At 42.0% G+C, this 22,329-nt stretch overlaps 3 protein-coding genes across 5 annotated transcripts; 2 read left to right on the top strand and 1 right to left on the bottom strand.

The window, feature by feature from the left end:
• The first annotated feature begins 1,239 nt into the window (after window positions 1-1,239).
• On the top strand, window positions 1,240-8,378 carry zfp91 (ZFP91 zinc finger protein, atypical E3 ubiquitin ligase). 3 transcript variants are annotated; one of them, XM_076294669.1, is made up of 12 exons: window positions 1,240-1,991; window positions 2,660-2,694; window positions 2,801-2,917; window positions 3,042-3,081; window positions 3,331-3,441; window positions 3,692-3,778; window positions 3,884-4,039; window positions 4,979-5,029; window positions 5,272-5,350; window positions 5,501-5,615; window positions 6,247-6,346; window positions 6,585-8,378. In XM_076294669.1, exons 1-12 carry the CDS (start codon window positions 1,579-1,581, stop codon window positions 7,645-7,647), a joined length of 2,367 nt encoding a protein of 788 aa, XP_076150784.1. In that variant the 5' UTR covers window positions 1,240-1,578; the 3' UTR covers window positions 7,648-8,378. The 3 variants fall into 3 exon arrangements, with proteins under 3 accessions (XP_076150784.1, XP_076150785.1, XP_076150786.1); XM_076294671.1 differs by having other exon boundaries at window positions 1,625-1,991; window positions 2,665-2,694; XM_076294670.1 differs by lacking the exon at window positions 3,692-3,778.
• Window positions 8,379-8,401: 23 nt separating this feature from the next.
• On the bottom strand, window positions 8,402-10,965 carry LOC143134341 (uncharacterized). The gene is made up of 2 exons (XM_076294672.1): window positions 10,651-10,965; window positions 8,402-10,488 (listed from the first exon to the last, which is right to left on the bottom strand). The coding sequence occupies exons 1-2, from the start codon at window positions 10,722-10,724 to the stop codon at window positions 9,777-9,779; spliced, it is 786 nt and encodes a 261-aa protein (XP_076150787.1). The 5' UTR covers window positions 10,725-10,965; the 3' UTR covers window positions 8,402-9,776.
• Window positions 10,966-11,807: 842 nt separating this feature from the next.
• cntf (ciliary neurotrophic factor) lies at window positions 11,808-17,042 on the top strand. The gene is made up of 3 exons (XM_076295950.1): window positions 11,808-12,183; window positions 13,502-13,822; window positions 15,620-17,042. Exons 1-3 carry the CDS (start codon window positions 12,067-12,069, stop codon window positions 15,794-15,796), a joined length of 615 nt encoding a protein of 204 aa, XP_076152065.1. The 5' UTR covers window positions 11,808-12,066; the 3' UTR covers window positions 15,797-17,042.
• The last annotated feature ends 5,287 nt before the right edge of the window (window positions 17,043-22,329 follow it).

Below are 22,329 nucleotides of genomic sequence, written 5' to 3'. Positions count from 1 at the left end.
TCTCTTTGTGTTGATGAATGTGATGGCTAAAATCTGATGGATTCTGATTGGCTGTCAACTTTTTATCGTTCTCAAAATCGCTCTTGATCCCCAATGATTTCGTTCTTCATGTCGTTATAGTTATAGTTCATGCGTGGACGTCGTCATTTGATATTTTTGGCCATTATTAATATAGTTACGGTTCTTGGTGTGAATGGCCCTTTACTGTACCGAAAATTAACCAAACTGTGACTTCAAAACTGAGGAAGCATACTCACTGAATCGTGGTATTGTACTTTTAGCCCACACTCCAGCCACTGACAGTCTATACTCCTTAGCCTAAAGTGTTTCTGATCTGTTATCCATTCAGGATGTGTCACAGAAGTTGATCATTTTTGTGGGAACAAAATGACTGATCAATGAGGTTTTATTATTATTATTATTATTATTATTATTATTATTATTATTGGCATTCAAACATACAGGTGCTAAACAGAATTAAATGCAGGATGCAGGTGCTATGGTGTAGCCTGTTTCAGCTGCATGAAATGGAAATTAAATACATAATTTGACTACTTTGGCTACTCCTTTTCTTTTTTAGTTTTCATTACAGTAGGCTACCTGCTTAAAAAACCGAGGCAACCAGCCGTATACGGCTCTGAGAGCAACTGAAAAACACTGCCTCTTTGTGGTCACTTATGGTAAGACAGTAACAGGCTGCACAACGTCGCTTCATGTCCATAATGAAGGACATTCAAATGTCATCCTCAACATAAAAAATGGCTTCTGTCGACTACTCTAGATGACCAATAGGATGTTACAGGCTATATGAGACACTGACCAATCAAAGTCCTGTCAAATTTCAGTCAAACAGAATTTGACTAGTTTGGAAAGATGTTCATCTGGAGGAGGCGCCTAAAGAGGCTATTTACTCGTTTTAAATATTATGCAATACAACACATTTAATAAATGACATGTGATGTGATTGATATGACGATGAAACAAAACTCTCCTTTATTTCAATGAATCAACTGAATGGAGCCATGATTAAAACACGCACATGAACATCAAGTTCTAATCTGTATGTTATATCCTGCGCTGGAAAACTGACTGTATGTAATTTGGATAGGCTGGTGGCATGGCAATTACTCGATACAGATCTTATATAGCCTATCCCTTACATCTGCTCTCCCCTGCTGGTGCTGCATGGGTGTTGCTCATGAGGTCAGCCTTGCTTTATTTTTGCTTAAAGGAGACGCAACAAAGCGCACTGGAAGACGACGGTATATGGGCGTGCAAATAGTGTGGTTTGCTATAGCTTTAAGAACATAAAAATAGTGTCGGGTTCTTTAAAAATGGATTTTGCATAGTTATCATAGCTATTAACTAAGTTTTGAGTAAATGTTAAATAAATATATGCATCTGATTTTCAACAGAGGCTGAAGCCCTCAGTGAAACATGTTTGCCAATCGGATTAGGGCCTCAAACAATCAAACTGTTATTTTATTTTACATTAAGCCTTTCAGCCTTCTCAAATCAAAAAATTATAATTAACTCTTCTGGATTAAAGGTAGGAATCATTATAATATATTCGCGGTTATGGAACCGCCAATGTCTGAAATAATCGGCAACAAAGAGGAAAGACAGCTAGCAATTGCTAGTGAGGAGGCCGCGCAAACATCCCCGTCACAGGGTGCAGTGTCCACCCCGCGGAGGGCATTGAGAGGACGCGGAGCATATCGCTCAAAGACCGAGGTTTCTAACTCGCCAAATAGGAATGGCGCTGCATCGAGCACCCCTACATCAGGTCGGGTTTTACGGGATCGTTCAACTCGAGCAGTACCGGCTTGGCGGCTTAACGAAGCCAGTGAGGATACGGAAGAGCCTGGCTGCGATGCCGATTCCAATCGACGGAGAAAACCTGCAAATCCTCGGCGGCGAAGAAACACTGCAGCTGCCAGCGCCACAGAGGTGGTCAGTGAGACAGCGGATCATTCCAGGCCAGCTACAGGGTAACAATAGTTTTATTTACTATATAGTCAGAGGAGATGCAAAGTTAGCGTTGGGATGTGAGCTGTTTTATGGAACATTTGATTATGTCTCACGAAATATGTATAAGATAGTTAATTGGTTTTCAATTGCCAGATAGTGCCGTTTTCATGTAACATTACTTAATTCAGCCTGCCTGACCTCTAATTTGCATGGTCCACCTCTTCGATGAGTTGCGTCCGACGGTAATACCCCACCGCACAATTCCTTTAGGATGGGAGGGTTATAAACTTGAGCAAATGAGTAGGTGTGTACATCCATCCTAGCTTGGGCAAAGTTATAGGTGCAAGACATGGGGCCGCAAAAGCAATGGGGCCGCCTTTGTATCCAGAGATATGATAAGACACGTTTTGTAGAAGTCTACAAAAGTCTACCATGGAAAGTTGTGACCAAGTAAGCCTACATAGCCAACTGGCAGGGTATAATTTCAACTGTTAAATCACTTAAATCACCCATTTCATTTGACCTGTGGACGATTGGCTGTGCACGATTCCCTCAAATATCTTGCTTGTAATAATCATCAATAAGATGTGTCAATAATGCATTGGTATTTCTATTCAGCTAATCACAGAACCCCCCCCCCCCCCCCCCTTCTGCCCCTCTCTTCTTCTGCCTTTCATTTTTACTGTAGTGTAGATAATAAAAGGGATTCCGCAGTTACTCGAGGTAAGTATATTTTCTATCACTTCCATCATTGACATTAAACATATAGGCCTATGTGGACTTCTGGACTTTTTTGTTTAGTAATTTCTATTGTGATATTTGTTTTTAGCCCCACGCTCAAGGCGAAGTCAGGCCCAGGGCCGATCCAAGACACCCTCCACTCGGCAATCTGGTGGGTCACCCAGGATGGTCTGCAAAAGTGAGCCAGACACTGATGCATCCTGTGGTAAGTTTTGATTAAATGTGTGTTTTAAGGCTAATGGGTTAGTCGTCTACTCGTTATGTTAGTATGCATATATTTGGATTTAAAGAAGTTGTACGCATTTCATTGACAGTCTTTGTTTGTTTAGTTGTGACAGACAAGACTGCTGGGAGGAGAGCCGTGGGAAAGTAAGTGACTCCTTTGTGTATATACATGCACACACATGTAACGATAGCTGTGAAGTATAATTGTTAAGTAATGAACGTTGACGCCGCAAGAAATTTGAAGAGAACTTGTGATTTCAAGTTTGGGCAGAAGTAGGTCTGAGCCACAGGGTCAGACAAACACAATGCACACAAGTAACATAGAGTGGTTTGGCTTTAAATTTGTAGCTGCCATGATTTTACTCTGGTGACTGTCTTCACTGGTCTATGCAGGGAAAAGAAGGAGAATGAGGATGGTTCTGAGAAAGCACAACCTGAGGAAGAAGAGGAAATCTCACTTCAAGCTGACTCACAAGACCAGAACCTTCACCCTCAGCCTCAAAGGTATGAGACCATCTCAGAGAAACCAGAGATCCCATTCTCATCCATCAGATCCTACTTGAATTTTTTAAGTATGTAACTCTTTTTTTATGCGTCTGTACATAAATGGGATGCTTTGGATGGTGTAATTGATCCATGGTGCTCAGGGCAAACTGAGAAGGATATTTTGCAATGGATAAAAAAAGGGACAGACATGTGCGCTTTCTTCTGATGCCCAGCTGTAACAGAAAGTACATGTCTGGTTTCTTTACAGTGGGGGAGAGGAGGGGTTAAGCAGTGATGAAGATGTACCATTCAGAGATGACCTAAATGATCAGAGCTATGACCCTAAGGCTGAGAGGTACTCTGTATGTGACTGTATGCACATGCAAATGCAGTGTCTGTGAGCACACTTTCAACATTTACATGATTGCAACCTTTCTCATCTATCTGCTTCACACGTCAGGGACCCTCACAAGCCAAGGCGCAAGCCCCCCTCCCGAAATAAGGAGAAAAAAGAAAAGGCTCCACCCAAGGAACCCGAGATCAAGACAGAGGGTGGAGAAAGTGGAGATGTGAAGCAGGAAAATGAGTTTGGAGAGGTTGCAGAGCCACCCAGGAAGTGAGTTTGAAATCTGCTAGACACATTATTTAGTGGTTTAGTCCTAAGACCGCTATTATTACATGTTGCAAGCTTTTGTAAACACTTAAACATGAACTTTCAGATGTAGGTGTATGCAATGTAGTAAGGGCCTCAGGCAATTTCACCTCACAGATTCTATATTGTTATATTTAAAATACATTAAACATGTAATTACACCCCCACCCCTAATAATCCCATCTTTTATAGTCAAGTAGAGGCTCTTGGCTTTATTGGCACAGTTGAAGAGGCAATATAGAGTTATGTTTAAAGCTAGCAAACAGACATCATGCCTGCATCAGGCTTGCAAACACCACCAACTACACACTACACATAGGGAATACTGAAAGCTAGCTATCTGTTAACTGATTTATCTAGACATTATATTGGGGAACATCATGGTTTTAAAGCTATTCATACAGTTTAGATAATCAAAAGTTTGTTTGTTAATGTAGTTTGTTAATATTGTTCACACAAAACCATTAATATTTAGGGATGCTCTATAAACTAGATGCCTACAAAAATGTACCTTTAAAACAGTAATAATCTGCTTCATACTGCTTTAAGTTTAGACTCTGTTGAACTGCTGTTAATCTAAAGCCAATAAAGATTCATGAGCCACTCGGTTATCAAACATTTCTGCTAATGGATGGCACTGGAGGAGACACACTGATTTTAAGTGAAGGCAAATTTCCATTTTTGGAACAGAATGGTCAGTGCATTGTTTGAAGTAGTAAATCTGTAGAGCCTTGTTTTGTGTCTTGCGAAGCTCTCAAATTCATGAGGCATATCCCTCACAGACATGTTAAATTATAACACAAAAATGAGAACTTTCAGGTCACGTCATGTTCAGAATTATCTTGGTATGAAGTAGTCAGTCCACTGAGCGGTCAATTATAATAATCCAACTTCTCCATTCAGGAGGGGTAGGCGGCGAAAGGATGACAAAAGTCCTCGGCTTCCAAAAAGAAGGTAAAGTTGTTCCCATCCCTCTCCCACCTGTTTTAAAGACAATATGTTGGAAAATCCATTTCGAGAGCACTAATTGGTTTCCGAAAAAGAGGAAAACTAAAGCCCACACAGTCTGAAGTGGTCATCTATTAAACCCACTGTGTCTGATTGCTGTCTCGATTCAAACCTCTTCAACATGTATTTTTTGGGGGTGTGGCACCTCAGTGATTGACGTTGCCTCTCATCTGTTTGTACCCACACAGGAAGAAGCCACCAGTTCAGTATGTACGCTGTGAGATGGAGGGGTGCGGGACGGTGCTGGCTCACCCTCGCTATCTTCAGGTTTGCCATAGGAACCACCACAATTAGACATGAAGCTATTCTGACTTAATTGTCGCTTTTTTTGTTTGTTTTGTGATGGTTTGTTGGTGTTTTCCTTGGTGGCGCTCATATATTTTTTCCTCTGTCTCCCACTCTCTCTTTTCTTCTCAGCACCATATTAAGTATCAGCACTTGCTGAAGAAAAAGTATGTGTGTCCTCATCCCTCATGTGGTAGGCTGTTCCGGTTGCAGAAACAGCTTCTGCGTCATGCCAAGCATCATACAGGTACAGTGCACTGGAGAATTCCTGGATCTCACGCATGAATGAGAGAGGCCTAGACATGCAGCCTTGAAGGGCTGAGTTCCATCATTTGGAATACATTTGCACAACTGGTCAACTTGATGCAGATATGAATGTAGAAATGAGGTCTGCGTGACCCTGTTCATATGTTGCTCAAGTCAGAGTTTGAATTACACTACGACAATCAGGGGGGTCGACTGTGCATTAAAGGTCCAGGTTTGGGGGGGGGGGGGGGGGGGGTCAGACCCCCAATAATTCGAACTATGACTAAAGTATCAAAACTCCTGTGTTATTCTTGCCTGTCAGTTATTCTCCCATGTACTGAGCACATTGCCAGGAAAGAGCAGTCCACCCCCTCCTGTTATCAAGAATTGCCAGGGTCACTTCCAGCATCTTAAAGAGAAATATATCACACATGCAGCAGTGTTTTCAGACCACAGACCCTTCTTCCGCTGCAGCTGCATTATTTAAACCACCACAACCAAGTTATATTTGTGAAGCAATGTTTTACGGACTTAAAATAATCTTAAATCTCAAGACAAGATGTACATACATTCACAAATGTCACTGTGGGGGTAGCACTTTGTCAATTTGAGCATTCTGTATTGTGTCACAGATCAGAGAGACTACATCTGCGAGTTCTGTGCTCGTGCTTTCAAGAGCTCACATAACCTCGCTGTGCATCGCATGATTCATACTGGGGAGAAGCCCTTACAGTGAGTATGACGCAAACACACATGCATAACTTTATAACAAACAGCTGCCTTATAGGTGTTTATTATAAGCTGTTATTGTAATATGTCCATGACTATAAATGTCTGTACAAAAAATGAAATCCGTCCAACAGATTGCCAGACATCTTCCTTTTGCAATTACACTTTTTCACTTCCATTTCTCCCACTCCTGTCTTTTACTTTTCTCTCCCACTCCTACATCCCTCACTCTCTGTCTCAGGTGTGAAATCTGTGGCTTCACATGTCGCCAGAAGGCATCTCTGAACTGGCACATGAAGAAGCATGATGCGGACGCTTTCTACCAGTTCTCCTGTGGCATCTGTGGCAAGAAGTTTGAGAAGAAGGACAGTGTTGTGGCCCACAAGGCCAAAAGCCACCCGGAGGTGTTGATAGCTGAGGCGCTGGCAGCAAATGCTGGGGCCCTCATCACCACCCCTGGAGCTCTGCTGGAGGCATCGTCCTCCAACCCAGTGTCAGTCGTGGAGCAGCAGCAGCAGCAGCAGCCCGAGACCCAGCAAGTGCTGGTGGTGGGCGAGGACACCCATACCCTCCACACCATGCAGGTGCCCGTCACCCTTGCCCTGCAGTCGGCCGCAGAGGACGACGGGGATGTCGGCGTCGCGCAGGAGCACCAGCCGTCTCACGCTCCACAGCCCACCCATGCGCTGCAGATGCCCCTTCAGTTTGTGTCCGCGGTGGCGCCGGCTGTCTCGCAGGCTGCCCAGATCCACCAGCTGACTCTGCACTCGGGCCAGACGCTGGTGGCCCAGCCGAAGCAGCAGCCACAGCAGATCACCCTGCAAGCCTACAGCCCGCAGATGCAGACGCAGATACTGCACATGACCTTCCAGCCAGTGACGCACGGTGTTTCCGTGCAGCAGCAGCAGGCGCACATTCAGCAGCTCCCCTTGCTCTCGGCCACCCCGCAACAGCAGCTTACCCTCCAGGCAGTGCCCCAGCAGCAGCAGAGTCAAGCCCTTCAGAGGACCCCAGACCCAGGCCACCCTCCCAATCCCACCCTCCTCACCCAAGTAGTGCAGGAGGACCCCACTGACTGCCGGGAGACTTTGGGGTTTAGCCACGATGCTGCACCCCCTTCTTCCTCCCCTCCTCCCTCCAATCCTTCCCCCGGTCAAGAGCCGGGCGACACAGGTGTGGTGTGGGAAGGAGGTGAGAATGGGGAAACCGGGGACATTGGAGGGGTTTGGGAAAGGGGCAGTGAAGGGGGAGGTCCAGTTTTGACCCATGGATCGGAAGGTCAGGTACAACATGGACTCATATAGATAACTGCTATGAATGATGTTTAGAGAAAGATGAGATAAGTACGGAATTCTGTCATGCAAATATTTAACCAACAAACTCACTAAAGATGCAGTGGGATTTGGTCAGAATTGTTTGCCTGATGTGACATTCCGACCAAAATGAAGATGATAGTCCTTCCCCTTACTGTACCCTTGACACAAAACCCTATAGGATCACAAATATCTTATATGTAATCAGCGTAACATTTGGTAGGTTTTTAGAACTGTCTGTATCAGGGAAATTTGTGCTTAAGTTGTCATTGTTTTTTGTACATAAACCGTTTTAGTCCTCTATAACCATCACAATATTGTGTGTGCTTAGTTGAGTGAAAGACACTGGGTATCTGGATTTTCAATATAAAATATGGAAGTCCACAGACATCTGCCATGTATCCTTTTTTCATTCTGACAGTTTGTTACTTCACACCTGTGGATTAGTGTACTTATTTGCTATAATCACATCAGAAGGCACAAAAAGAACATATTTATTATTAACCACATCAGAATGAAATAAAAGCTGCAATAGAATATAATTTTGTCTTTAGTTGTAATACTCAGATCCGATAGTATTTAGCCGGCTCCATAACATTTATACGGAAAAGACATTTGTTTAAAAATGATCGTGTTGTTCAGCATTTTTAAATTTAAGCTTCTCATCTCACCTACAGCATCTTAAAAAACGATTCGAAACAGAATAGAGAAAGAAGGGAGTAAGTTGTTAGGGACAATAGAATGGGTTAGGGAAAGGTTGCCCTTGTTGCTTCAGGCCAACATGTGATCAGCCAACTTGTGCCAAGCTGCTAAGCCTGCTGGGACAACTACAACAGGGTATACCATGAAGTGATGTTAGTGGTATGCTGAGCATAAATCCTGAAGTGCGTTCAAATTTGAGGTGAAAGTTCCAGGCGGATGTTTTTTTCTTGCTGTGTAAAAATGTTGCTGTGTAAAAATTGCCAATTGTTAGCTTTCAACTGTAAATAAAATGGCAAGCAAAGAGGAAATAGTAACAAACGTTTAGCCTGTGCTTGCCGACTTTTAATGTACTTTCAAAGCAACATACCACTTATCTTGTTTTGTAGTATACTCCTCTGGTCAATGCCAAGCAGCGATAACCAACATACAACAGCAAGCAGATGGCATAGGCCATTATGGGATTAACAGTTTCCATGCACAAATATCTTCAAACATGCTATTCCCATCCATCTTTCCACATGATAGTAGATAGCGCATATGGCCGTTTGACAGTGGCTTATACCGTTGCAACAAAATGAACACAATAAAACAGTGACCGACTGCCTTAAAGGCCTCTATGGTCTTGACTGTCTGAATGACTATTATGAATTTAATTTGGTTAATACTACAGCATATTTTAATATCAAGGTTTAATATCTATGAACATCTAACATGCCACCAAAACACCTCAATGACCTGCATGTTCCTGAAAGCCAATGGTTGTGAGATCACACTCAAAGGAACATCCCTGAATACTGAATAGCCACTTCAAATGGACTTAACATCACTGGTCTTAACACATACGTTTTGTTTTTTGTTGTTTGTATTCCATTACAGGCTTGTTATGGTAAATGCGTGATGAAAATACATCTTATATGGACTAGCCTGTCTCAAACACACTTGAGTTCACAGGACCATCAAAGGTTTCTTAGCTGGTTGCACCACTAAAAGGCTTAGGGATGTACAAACATGTTTTTGTAAAAAAAATTCTGGGGAACTTGTATCATATTTGTAAAGTTATGGCTTTAGCGCATAACACAATCATCATAGGAGTGAATGGTTTGTAATGACATGTAAAGTATTTATAATATATAATTTATTATACAAATAACATATTTCACATGCCTGTCTAATACAGGCTTAAATGTTAGTAAGCTTTTTCCCCCCCATCTTGTACGGAGTGAATTCTGTGCCCTTAACCATAACCTAAGTTATTACTGTGTGTTGAAAATGAAGAAAAGTCAGAATTGACAGTTTCACATACAGACTAAGCCTCTGAGATCACCAAACACACACACACACACACACACACACACACACACACACACACACACACACACACACACACACACACACAAACACAAATACATGCAGTCCTCTCAGAAAGGAGTGGCTCTGTCCTTTTGCCTCTGTATGTCATACTGTTTCAGTGCCCGTTTTGGGGGGATGAGTGTTTGGCTGAGGCCGACTCTCCTCTTCTTTATGCGGCCCTCGTCTGACCCATCCCCTTCTTGCCCCTGTGTTTGGAGCAAGGGGGTCTGACAGTCATGGGTCTGTGATGGTGCCCGAGTTGGGCTGGCCTGGTCTGAACCGGTTTCTGGACCCTCATCAGGTGCCACCATGCTGTCTGGGGTGACTGAGTTTTGGAGATCACTGTCATGGGCAAACTTACAGCGGCTCCCAAAGCGGCATCGTCCATCCTTCCTATAAGATATGCACATTTTCTTACCACCAATCTGTGCAGGTCTAGCCTGCAGTGTAAGTGGCACATGCTTCTGCAGTACATTCAGGCGCTCATCAGCCTGTTCCTTAAACGGATTAGTAAAAACACTACTGCCCACCAGACCACTCGCCCCAAGAGGTGGAGGCGGCAGCTTGTTGGCTTTCAGGGTTGATAAGGCGGGAGGAATGAGCTTCTCGGGTACATGTCCCTGAATGGGTGCATGAGGCTTAGTCCGACCATCATATTTCTGCTCCTGCTCCTTCTCATCATCACATTCGCGTTCAGAATCGCTGGACGCTGAGCCGGATTCCAGTAGAAAGTTGCAACCCTTTCTCGCCTGTTCCGCTTTCTCGCCTGCCTTCTCCGCCCTGGCATTTTAAATAAGCAGACATAATCAAAAAATGTTAGCAACGCTAAACATATATTTACATTAATCCGCAAAGCACTGTGAAGTTGACCATAGGCTATAGCCTACTCTCTGCAGATGTCGTTGCAATAGTTAATTTTAGTGAGAAGATTTAATAACTTACTCTTGATGGCATTTTTTCACATCACTGTCACTATCAGAATCAGATGACACTCCATAACAAACGAGAGAGTTCATAATGTTTGTTGACAAGCAAGAGCTTGTTAGTGTGCTACCGGTTAACAAAAAATCTCCGGAGGCTTGCTATCTGATGGTGCCTAACATTAAATACACATTATGTTTTACAGAAGATACGCGTCAGTCAATTTGCAGCAGGATAGGCTACTCTACAAAATCTTAAACTTTCAATTGGAAAAGAATGAGATTGTAAATCGCTTCCAGAGCCCCTTATTAGACATTCTCTGTCGCTTCTGTTATGAGCCAAGATGGCGGCGATCTCATAAGGCTCTGCTAACGGGCACACATCTGCCCTCGCCTGCGTCGGAGTGGTATTGCAAAAAATATAAAGCTGGAAGCAAAATATCACTAGTTCGAACATGTCTCACCTTTTCTTTGAAGATTCTCGAAAGACAGGTTAAGACAACTTCAACAATAGGTAGGCTTGGTTTAAAAATGGGATCTAAGGCCAAATAGGCTCAACATGTGACCTCTGAATTGTTCACGAAGACCATGATGTCATGCATGGGTTGTTAATTAAACACTGAACTTGCCTACACGTTTGTCTGTTACTATATTTTGAAGGCTACAGTTTGTGAATGACGCATAAAGTGACTTACTGGAAATCAAGTGACAGCAAAAGCCTAGCATCAAAATTATAATGCCTAGACTAGCCTAGGCTACTGGTCTAGGCTATGTGAAAACTGCCTAGGCCTAGGCTACACGGTTGCAGAGGGGCACAGGTGAAGAAAACATCAGTAATTTGTCACACTCCTCCTGTGACCAGGGGATTTCCTGAGTTTCCTTTTATGGCCTATGTTGTTTTTGTTTAGGCCATACGTTTTTAAATATATTGTATCATCGTCATCGATGTCTCATGTTGTATTTTATTGTAGGCCTGACCTACACATCAGACCGGGAACTTTGAGATCTTCAACGTTATAGATCAACATTTCCTTAATTCTCAGTAGATAAACCCATGTTTTCAATTAGAACACTTAACTGTTTCCTATGTTCACTGTGACTCCTCCCAGTCCACGCTTGCATCCCGTTAAATTCCATACACCTCGAGTAGCCTAAGGGGGAGGAGAGTGAAGGTTGGAATTTAATAACAGGGGGCAGCATTTAGTATGATTAGCTTACCGAAAGTTTGAAGGATATTCTACCGGTGATGCATTTACCGAGAGGACTACAAATCAGCTCGTTTATTTAACCTACGTTTTAGTTTGACACCTACAAGCTTTGGTTGAAGACGTTGCGGATATTAATGAGAAGACTGATTAGTTGCCCTGTGGAACATTAGGCGAAGAAGAACTGAAAGTCCTTGTCCGCGTCGCCCGACTTGTGGAGTTCTCCGCTATCTATGGCTGGGACAGGAGCGAACGGCAGACAGCTCAAAGGGGGCTACAGGGCAACAGTGAAGACTGTTCAGCTTGCCCGGCTGTTGTATACCGAAAGTGTCCGACTGCTAGACCTCTATGTGAGTAACTAGGGAGCAGGCCAGCCTAACTAGTGCTGCATAATTCACTTTTATTCGCAATGTTTACCTCTTTCCACTATGACTGCTTCTTGCGTCATAGTCAACCATGTATGCTTATTAAATGAATGAAGTCATTGAAGAGGGTCAGTAGGAAAGAGAAGATGGTCAGGACACTTTGGAGATGCATTGCACTTGAGTGTGTAAAATGTAAAGAATTTACTGTGCATTTAAAGAATTTGCTGTCTTAGGATGTAACACATCCTTGACTCCCACTTCGATCCGTCACCTGAAGGGCAATGTTGGTGCTTGTAAAGGCTGCTGCGAGGGAGCGGCTTGGAATGTAACCTTTTAAGTATGACAATTGTTGTTCACATGTGAATTTCGCAAACCCTTTGTAGGCTGTGGATTTGCAGACCACATTAATATCCTACTGAAGGTGGGCAGTGGAGATTGTACGTAATGGTTTCCCAGTATGATTTTAAATTACTTTTGCTCCTCCTAGAATGAGTTCTTTCATTGGTTCACCTCCCATGCTGGTCCAGGTGGCTAAAGCAGCCTCACTGCTTCAGGCAAGAACATTCTGTGATGTCACTCTAGCTCATGTTACCGGCCACTGGTGTATCCTGTGATGTAGGCCTAAATGAGATGTAGGCTACATTAAAATTAATGACTGAATTAACAAACTTGAACGTTTGATTGGGGAATTACAATAATTGAAGGCCCCTTCCAGCATAGTCAGGAGTTACAGTAGTTCAACTGGCGTATCAAAAACTCATTTTACCTTCATCATGCGCTTGGGATTTTTTAAAATACTAGCTACTTCCTATTTTATATGATGGAGAAATGGAAAGCTAGATTTTGTTTTAGTAGGTGACAACTTTTTTGTCTGCAGGCCACTTCACTGTCTGTGCTCTTTATTGTTAAGGTTACTGAGGTGAACTTGTCTGTAAACTTGAGAGCAGCACAGAGCAGACAACACTACCAAACTCTCTCTCTCTCTCTCTCCCTCTGCTCTTCTCTCTCCACACATGCACACACATGCCAGCCTCTCCCTCCCCCTCCTCATAGCCTTTCTGCTGACTGATCCTGTCTCATGTAATTCATTTACGGCTACAGCTTCTTTTTCCACTGGTTTTCCATTACAGATCACTGCAGACACTAGAACCCTCTTCAGGATGCCATCCACATGCCCCATTTCTTCATAATTGTGTGTTTCACAATGCCACCACAATGGCCATTTAACATGATTTCTGACTTTTGTTTGTTGAAGTTCTCCCCGCTAAGTCGTTGTCTTATTTCCCTTCAACTGTGTCTCCAGAAAGAAAGGGAGAGCTTTCCGCAGACTGCTGTCTCTGGTGACCACCTCGTATCTGTGCCTCGGCCGGCACCCCAACTTCCTGCAGGCGAGAGGGTGTGGCTCGTTCACACAGCCCTTGGGCAATGCCAGGGTCTTCTGGATCGTGCCATAGTTCTGGAGGATACAGAGCTGGGGCTGCCAGGGGACAAAGAGAACACTGAGTACCTGAGCCAGCGTAAAGTGGTCAAGGAGAGGCTGGGGCACCTGTTGCAGAGCACCAAGAGCCTCCTACTGGATGGAGGTGGTACTGCAACTGTGGGGACAGGGCAGGAGAGGACAGTGGTAGGGCAATTATTTGGTGGCAGTAATGCATCATGTTACCTGCTTTATCTACTGATTTTTTTGTAGAATTGGATAAATAGAAAGCAACTTTATACATTGTTATAGTAATTTAATGAATAACACTGTTGTAGTAATTGAATAAATGACACTGTCAAGTCATTTACATACCTGGACATACTTACACTCACACATTAGGCTACTTATGAAAGGAAAATAGATGAATGAATTATTTAGCTATAAATGCTAGCTGTGCAGTTTACCTGATCATATAATATTGTAGAGTTATGTTAAAGTAATAGCAATAATAATAATAGAAATTCTAGCCTGTTACGTTCAATAATTAACCTATTCATGGCATGCCTATTTCAGCATGGCACCATGATGACCCATAATAACGTTTCGATACATATCAACAGATAATGAGTTGTCAGTTCACTCAAGTGGTTTATTTACAGTTTTTCTCAGTTTTTCACATCACTATTAACATTTGCACAGCAGTTAGTGCATTTCTCAAAACAATTAGTGCAAATTGCAAAACCTAGTGGATAACTTGCAAAAGCACATCACTTGCTCAAAATGGATAGTCCATTCCTCAAAAGCAAGTATTTATGTCAATGAAACTGCCAGTGTCATCAAAATGAGAAGTCTTGACACCATCGTTTATGAACAATATAGTCAAATGGCTTTGTCATGTTTTCATTACGACAGTTTATGCTCTCGGTGTTTTCCCATGCAAAAAAAGGTCAGAACTCGGTGACACTACCTAAAATTGCTCAAGGCAGCACTATACAGCCATTTGAAAACTACAGTAAAGTTACAAATTGCTGTAGTTAGGGGAGTAATTGAGTACAAGACACTGAATATGTACGTTTCGCAGTTTTACTGTATATGCTCTTTGCAATTCTACAGCATTGTGACAGAATTTGATAACTAGTTCACCAATTTTGTATGTAATGACTCAAGCAATGAAATGAAGACTATTAGTTGTATTGGGAACGACTATTCAGCATCAATAAGTATAGTTAATTTTGACTGACATGACAAAGCATCTGATACATGTTCAAAAGCATTTGCAATTTGTTCAGAGGAAGGAGAAATTGCTATGATGTGCACAAATGACTAAATATTGTGGAGGTTGAACTAATAGTTATCAGAATTTTCATTCTGATCTGAGAAAAGCACCAAAGCGACTGATAAAAACTGTAAAAGAAAGATGTAAGCTAAATTATGCCCCCCTTGCTCATGATATAGCTGGTATTACCTATTGTGTATTTGACTTGGCCATCAATTTTTCAGTTATTTCAATATGTTTCTGGAGTGATTGATGCATATATACAGTCAATGGGTTATTGGGACAATGAGTCAGTAAACTGAAATCTGAAACCTGATGAGTGCTTTAGATGAACAGGATTTTGATCAAATAATTATGTCATTTGACATGCCATTACTTTGATCCTTCCTAGTTTGCCTCTAGGGGGCAGTGATGTTTGAAGTAATGCAACAATTTAACTAATGTTTGAAAAAAATGTAATAGTGAAGTGACCTGAACATACAGTATATGTAATTAATCAACATTCTCCTTAGTGTTCTTATTATAACAGTGTTTTAAATACTCTGGTCATTGTCATAATGCAGTCAAGGACTTACTGATAGGCATGCATTATATAGAGTTATCGTAAGTATTATGTAGAGTCATTTAAGCATTTATTTTTACAACTTGTTTTAATGTTGTAGTTAAGTATCACCCAAAAGAGAATCTGAGTTCTCTCTTTTTCTATTTTTCTCTCTTTACAACAGGAGCCAGATGGAGGCTTGTTTGCTTTGAAGGTGTGGATCTATCGGATCATTCAAGATGTGGTTTACTGGACCAATATGGCCTCTGAAACACTCCCTATGGCTCCTGTGGAGGCTGTAAATGAGACAAGGAAGATGGCAAGAAATAGAAGGAAGGGGAAGAGAGTAGGACGTAGATGAACATCTTGAAAGATCCATAGAAGGCAGAGAGAGAGAGGGAGAGAGAGGACAGAAAGACAAGGAGTAGATCCTCACTCAAAGCCGAAGATGGGGATGCAGGGAAATACTGCCAGAAAAAGTATGGGCTGAAACGCCTAAGGCTGTGAACTTTGAAAACCTGTTACATCGCTTTACATTCTTGATCCTAACTGTCAAGTTTAAGGATAGGTATTCAATCTAACACTTCTCTGTGAACCATAAACTAATTACAGTTGTATGTCAGAATTCTTACTCCGCTGTAATGGCTGTACTGTGACTGCTTGATGTGCTCATCCTAGCTGTGTATGGCTGCTACTGCAGGCATTTGTTTGCCATTAAAAAATAAAGTGCTTAATGTGACAGTGGGCATAGACAGCTTCTCGACAACTTCTCATTCAACACACTGAGTTTTTCTATGATTGAATGAAAGAATGGAAGTGAGTCAGGGAGAACAATTGTAGAGTAGATAATCATGATCATATTATATATTTAAAATGTATTCTCTTCTACAGTATATGCATGCACTGTACATGCAAAACCACCTAGTCTGCTCAGATCAGTAATAGATTAGTCCAAGTGGTCACACTTGTTTAATCAATAATCATTATTCAATCATTATTCAACAATCCTTATTTCCTAATGTTATTTCATTGTCAAAGCTGGCTAAATAATTTGCACAAGAGTACGTTTATACGTGGATTTAAGGACAATATGCTGAAAGGACAACTTTGTATAGGTGTATTTCTATTATTTGTTTGGCGGTTGTAGCTTCTGATGTTACTGTTAGTGCTGCCACAATTGGGTGCCATGGGCCAGTTTCCTGTACATGGGTTAAGCATGGTGCTGGACTAAAATGGAACATCAATGGAGATGTTCATTGAAATTACTGAGACCAGCACAGTAGGGTAAAGGATTTCATCTGCTTAATATGCATTCCATGCTTATTTGTGTACAATCCCTGTTACATACTGGCTCATGCCTCTTACTCTAAAGGTGTCTAGGTCCACATTTGAAGTTGTCTGGGAATTGCTCTCAAGCCACGGATGAATTCCCTGCACTGTACTGCATGCTGGCTTCAATTTGTTCTTTGGAGCACCACAATGAGAGGCAAGATGTGCTGTCTCACTCAAACTAGGGTGAAGTAGCATGTGTGCAATGGCCCAGATTTGATCTGCTGTGTGTCTGTCCTGTTATGTAATCAATATCAGACTGGTCTTTCTTCTGTGTCTCATCAAATAAATTTTTTTTGATTAATAGATAAAGACGTATGATTTTTATTTGATCTTTAACTCTGTTTATTCCCAGGAGATTTAGCATGTCTTAAGCATCAGAGCAAGAGTTTTACTCTTTGACTGAATCTCAAATAATGTAACTTGTATCTGGTGACTTCTCCTCTGATGTAATAGTATTAATTGCAGTCTGTAGACTGACACATATAGAGGCCTGATTTGAATGATGGGAAAAGTGCATAGTCTTAAGGCTAGCTGTAGCTAATTTATTACAAATCAATTTGCAGAATCAATTTACTCATTTTAACATCAAGGGCAAAACCTTAACCACAAATACTGATGAGCTCATCTCTATGACACACACAAGTTCATGTATGATCATGGAGAACAAATACCATATACATTTGAACAAAGACATAAGTAAACTAATCTGTGATATATCTTAGCCATTTAGATAGTTGCCAAAACAAAGAATGTCAACGCAAGGTTGCAAAGGTTGTTAGATAGATAGATAGATAGATAGATACTTTATTGATCCCCAGGGGAAACCTGAATGTGGTCCATGTCCCGAAGGATCTTGTGGTTTTATTTCATGATGGATAGGACGGTATGGAGATGAATAGGTCAGTAGATGGATAAATTAATCAGTTAACTAGATGTACCGCAAGGCGGTACAAAATATGGCCGCCGCTCAGTCCTGCACATTCTCTCTGCAAAAATAAATCACACTTGTCAATTTGTCTCCATCTCATACTCCATCCCCTACTCTTGCAACTTTTGTGTATGTAAATGAGTGTGTACATGTGTGTGTTTGCTTTTGTGTACATGTGTGCTTCTCTGTGTTTTCACTTGTAAGTGTGTGTGTGGGGGTAATGGTGTGTGTGTGTGTGTGTGTCTGCTTGCCTGCATGTGTCTGTGTGTTTTATGTGTGTGTGTGTTCACTTGTGAGTGTGTGTGTGTGTGTGCGTGTGGGGGGGGGGGGGTAATGGGGTGTGTGTCTGTGCTTGTGTCTGCTTGCCTGCATGTGTGTGTTTTTATGTGTGTGTGTGTGTGTGTGTGTGTGTGTGTGTGTGTGTGTGTGTGTGTGTGTTTAGGTGTGTTTGTGCATGTGTACGTGTACATGTTTGTGTTTATGTGTGCATGTGTGTGCGTGCATGTGCTTGTGTGGTTGCCTGCATGTCTACTGTATGTGTATGTGTGTGCGTGTGTCTTTGTGTGTGTGTGTGTGTGTGTGTGTGTGTGTGTGTGTGTGTGTGTGTGTGTGTGTGTGTGTGTGTGTGTGTGTGTGTGTGTGTGAGTGTACCTGTTTGTGTGGCTATGTGTGTGTGTGTGTTAATGTGTGTGTGTCTGCATGTGTGTGCATGTATCTTTATGTGTGTATTTGCGTGTGTTCATGAGTGTGTGTGTGTGTGTGTGTGTGTGCATGCGTAGTGTACAATCAGTAAATGTAGACATATTTTCATTTATTATATGGTCCCCCATGAACGGAATTCCACGAAAATTGGCATTCATTCAGAGGGTGTCATAGTGATCCTACACTTCCGTGCTGTTTTGAACCTGTCAGCCAAAGACCTGTGATTACAATGCCTCGTTTTTGCTTTTTCATTTTTAACTAGGTGGCGCTATACATCAAATAAGTGGATAGGGGATGGGTTGACATGGCCCCTGGAGGCCAACAAAAAATAGGTCATCCTAGACCCTACGGTTCACGAGATCTGTGTCCGGCCATCTACAGGCCAGTTGGTGTACAGTCACTAAGTGTACATATAAATGAATTTACTGTATTATACGGCTCTTCACAATGCTAGTAGAACGCTCCATTGACTTGAATGGGATTTCCCAACATTCTATGGTAAATTATTTTCATGTAATTACCGCTGCAAACATATAATTACCGCTGTCAATGGCAACTGTTTTGTGCTTCTGATTAAAGTCTTTCATATCACTTCGCAAGTAGTCTGGTCACTTGCAATGGAACTTCATTCAAAAGTGAGAGCAGACGGTTGATCAGCTTCTAAAGAATGTTTGATTCAAGCTCAGCGTGTGTTGCAAACTATTTGTTTCTCAGCAAAAGCCACAACGAAACGGTAACAAATGAATGTAAAGACACATATCGTGGAGTTTATATTTTTAAGTAGTCGTACCTCCGATAGATAGATAGATAGATAGATAGATAGATATACTTTATTGATCTCTAGGGAAAATTCAAGGTCACAGTAGCATACAGACAACACACACACACATTCAATAACAGCAGAAAAAGTAATTAAAAGTATATAATATAAAAAACACAACTAAGCAATAAGGACTAGAAGATAAAGAATATACTATATATACAAAATACAAATTATACTAAAAAAACCTTAATTAAAATCTATTCTAAAAAACAGTATCAGCTGGCGCGTCAGGGTCCTGTTCGCCCTGTCGGGACTTATTTTCCGATAATGACCGGTGTTCTATACATTATCCCTTACTTATTGTATCGCTCCCCATTAACTGAATTCCAAGAAACTTGGCATGAATTCAGAGGGTGTCATAATGATTCTACACCTCCAATTTCGTGCAGTTTTATATAAAACACACATAAACACACCCACACGCACGCAGACGCACACACACACACACACACACACAAACACATAAAAACACACACAAGCAGGCAAACAGGCACACACACACACACACACCCCATTACCCCCACACACCCACTCACAAGTGAACACACACACACACACACACACACACACAGAGACATAAAACACACACACATGCAGGCAAGCAGACACACGCACACACACACACACATACAGTATACCCCATTACCCCCACACACACAGTCACAAACACACACACACAGAAGCACACATATACACTCATTTACATTCACAAAAGTTGCAAGAGTAGGGGATGGAGTAGGAGGCAGCCAGCAGCCAGACCAACGATACCTTGTCTTAGCTGAATTACTGAAGCTAAGCAGGTGTGGGCCTGGTTAGTACTTGGATCGGAGACCTCCATCGAAAACTAGGTTGCTGCTGGAAGTGTGTTGGTAATTTTCTAGTACCAAAGTTAGCTGGAAACTGATGAAGGTCAATCAAGAAACAGGTTTATTCTTGTCAATGAGGCGGGTCAAGGGAGAGAGACAGCTTCACCCAAGAGTTCCACCAGCATCTCTAACTAAACAGAGCTTGATACTAACTTATGTTAACAAAAGAAGGAGTGACCTCTAGGTCCAACCCAGTTTAAATATGCAATAGAAAGGAAAGATGAGGATGTGGCCTTCATCAGGTCAGATCACCCTTTGTTCTGGGATGTCTCTCAGAGGCCTGGTACCGTTAATGTTTTCACACCTGGACAAAGACAGGAGAAATACACTAGACTATAATGCTTATTCACAATTTTTTCAAGTGGTGTTGGTGGGTGGCTAGTAGGTGGCACTCTTCCCTCTGGCCAAAAACATAGATCCCAATGCCCCAGTGCAGTGACGGGGACACTGCACTGGAGATGCCGTCCTTCGGATGAAACGTTAAACCGAGGTCCTGACTCACTGTGGTCATTGAAGACCCCATGGCACTTATCACAAAGAGAAGGGGGTTCCCTGATTCACCATAGCAACTAGAGCGGCTTCATTGCTTCTTCTACGGTGTATCGTAGGTAGCGATAGCCTTTTCACAACAGCAACAAACAGCAACACCTCTGTTTAGGAGAATATTGCAACTAGTGTTGCGACCACCATGTGTGAAATGGTTACGGCGCTCCCGTGACGTCACATTGTGGAATGACAGGTCGGGAATGGGGATATAGATAGATAGATAGATAGATACTTTATTGATCCCTAGGGGAAATTCAAGATGTAAAATATGTAGAAGTTAATATGTAAAAGTTAATTAATGTAATTAATGTAATTTAATGTAAATAACTGTAATTGGCTCCTTCACTCCTTCACTTTCCACCTCAAGCTGGTGTGTGGTGAGCGTTCTGGCTGCCGTGCATCACCCAGGTGGGTGCTACACATTGGTGGTGGTTACTAGTGAGGTCGCCCCTTCCATGTGACGCGCTTTGAGTGTCAAGAAAAGCACTATATAAATGTAATGTGTTGTTGTTGTTGTTGTTGTTGTTGTTGAATTTATTTTTGTGGAGAGAATGTGCAGGGGCCTATTGCACAAAACTAGGATAAGGGATTAAGCCGGGATATCTTGGTTATCCTGGCTCAATTTATCCGTGATCCAGTTGCACAAACGCGGGATAGGGGGCAGCAGGATATGTTATGGTATAAGTTACCATGGCGATTTATTCTGTGGAGCTAGCCTGCTCCAGACCAGGCTAAGTTCCAGGATCTATTTAATCTCATCCCTTATCTCAGTCAGCAGTCACCACAAACGGAAACCAATAATTTTTCCACTGTCCACTACACATTGTTATCACATATACCTAGACCCACTGTCATTATTTAAACGTTTGTGATCATTAAATAACTTTTACATGTTCGCCATTCCCGACCTGTCATGCGACAATGTGACGTCATGGGAGTGCCTAACCATTTCACACGTGGTGGTCGCGGAACTAGTTGCAATATTCTCCTAAACAGAGGTGTTGCTGTTTGTTGCTGTTGTGAAAAGGCTATCGCTACCTACTTCACACCGTAGAAGAAGCAATGAAGCCGCAAGTTGCCATGGTAAATCAGTGAATCTGTGATCGGTGGCGGGGTCTATTTGATGGAGCCGTGAGCGCGCACTTATCCAGGATAGGTTTCACCTGGCTTGATGAATCCGTGTCTGCTCATCCTGGCTTGGTCTTTGTGCAACCAATTAAGCCTGTACGCTCTTGTTTTGGATTCATTGAGCGCAGCTCAGTAACTTATCCCGGATGTCTTAATTCTGCTTTTGTGCAACGGACCCCAGGTCTGAGCGGTGGTCATATTGTGTACCACTTTGCGGTACATCTAGTTAATATCCAAACTAAACCCCTCTGCATATTACAAGTTTTTTGTACACTGCAAAAACTGCTTATCTAACACAATCTAATCTAAGTGTTATTAATCTTATATCAAGATAAAAAAAAATAGTTGGTATTGTTTTCAATATAAAGAGACTTACCTAGCGCTTTCTCATGAAATCATTTGACTTAATTTAAGAAAAGTTTGACTTATTTTAAGACATCTCATCCTGAAAACAAGCAAATTTGTCTGCCAGTGCGTTAAGCAAATTTTTCCTAAAAAACAAGCAAATTTGTCTGCCAGTGCGTTGAGTAAATTTGTCTTGATAAGACTCCTTAAAATAAGTCAAGGTC

Source organism: Alosa pseudoharengus, unplaced genomic scaffold, assembly GCF_046254945.1.
Source record: "Alosa pseudoharengus isolate Yale_2024_CS ecotype anadromous, Long Island Sound unplaced genomic scaffold, YU_APseudo_1.1 YU_APseudo_1.1_scf_2, whole genome shotgun sequence".
In the NCBI taxonomy this organism is placed as follows: Eukaryota; Metazoa; Chordata; class Actinopteri; order Clupeiformes; family Clupeidae; genus Alosa; species Alosa pseudoharengus.
The sequence above is the reverse complement of the archived record's forward strand: the minus strand, read 5'-3'. Positions and strand labels throughout refer to the sequence as shown.

What these genes read in the sequence shown, in the direction of transcription:
- zfp91 (XM_076294669.1), top strand. Translation starts at nt 1,579, where the DNA reads ATGGAACCGCCAATGTCTGAAATAATCGGCAACAAAGAGGAAAGACAG. An exon ending in CATTCCAGGCCAGCTACAGG is followed by an intron (nt 1,992 to 2,659) that starts GTAACAATAGTT and finishes TTTTTACTGTAG; the next exon opens with TGTAGATAATAAAAGGGATT. An exon ending in GTTGCAGAGCCACCCAGGAA is followed by an intron (nt 4,040 to 4,978) that starts GTGAGTTTGAAA and finishes TTCTCCATTCAG; the next exon opens with GAGGGGTAGGCGGCGAAAGG.
- LOC143134341 (XM_076294672.1), bottom strand. Translation starts at nt 10,724, where the DNA reads ATGAACTCTCTCGTTTGTTATGGAGTGTCATCTGATTCTGATAGTGAC. An exon ending in GTGAAAAAATGCCATCAAGA is followed by an intron (nt 10,489 to 10,650) that starts GTAAGTTATTAA and finishes TTAAAATGCCAG; the next exon opens with GGCGGAGAAGGCAGGCGAGA.
- cntf (XM_076295950.1), top strand. Translation starts at nt 12,067, where the DNA reads ATGGCTGGGACAGGAGCGAACGGCAGACAGCTCAAAGGGGGCTACAGG. An exon ending in TCCGACTGCTAGACCTCTAT is followed by an intron (nt 12,184 to 13,501) that starts GTGAGTAACTAG and finishes CTGTGTCTCCAG; the next exon opens with AAAGAAAGGGAGAGCTTTCC. An exon ending in CAGGGCAGGAGAGGACAGTG is followed by an intron (nt 13,823 to 15,619) that starts GTAGGGCAATTA and finishes TCTTTACAACAG; the next exon opens with GAGCCAGATGGAGGCTTGTT.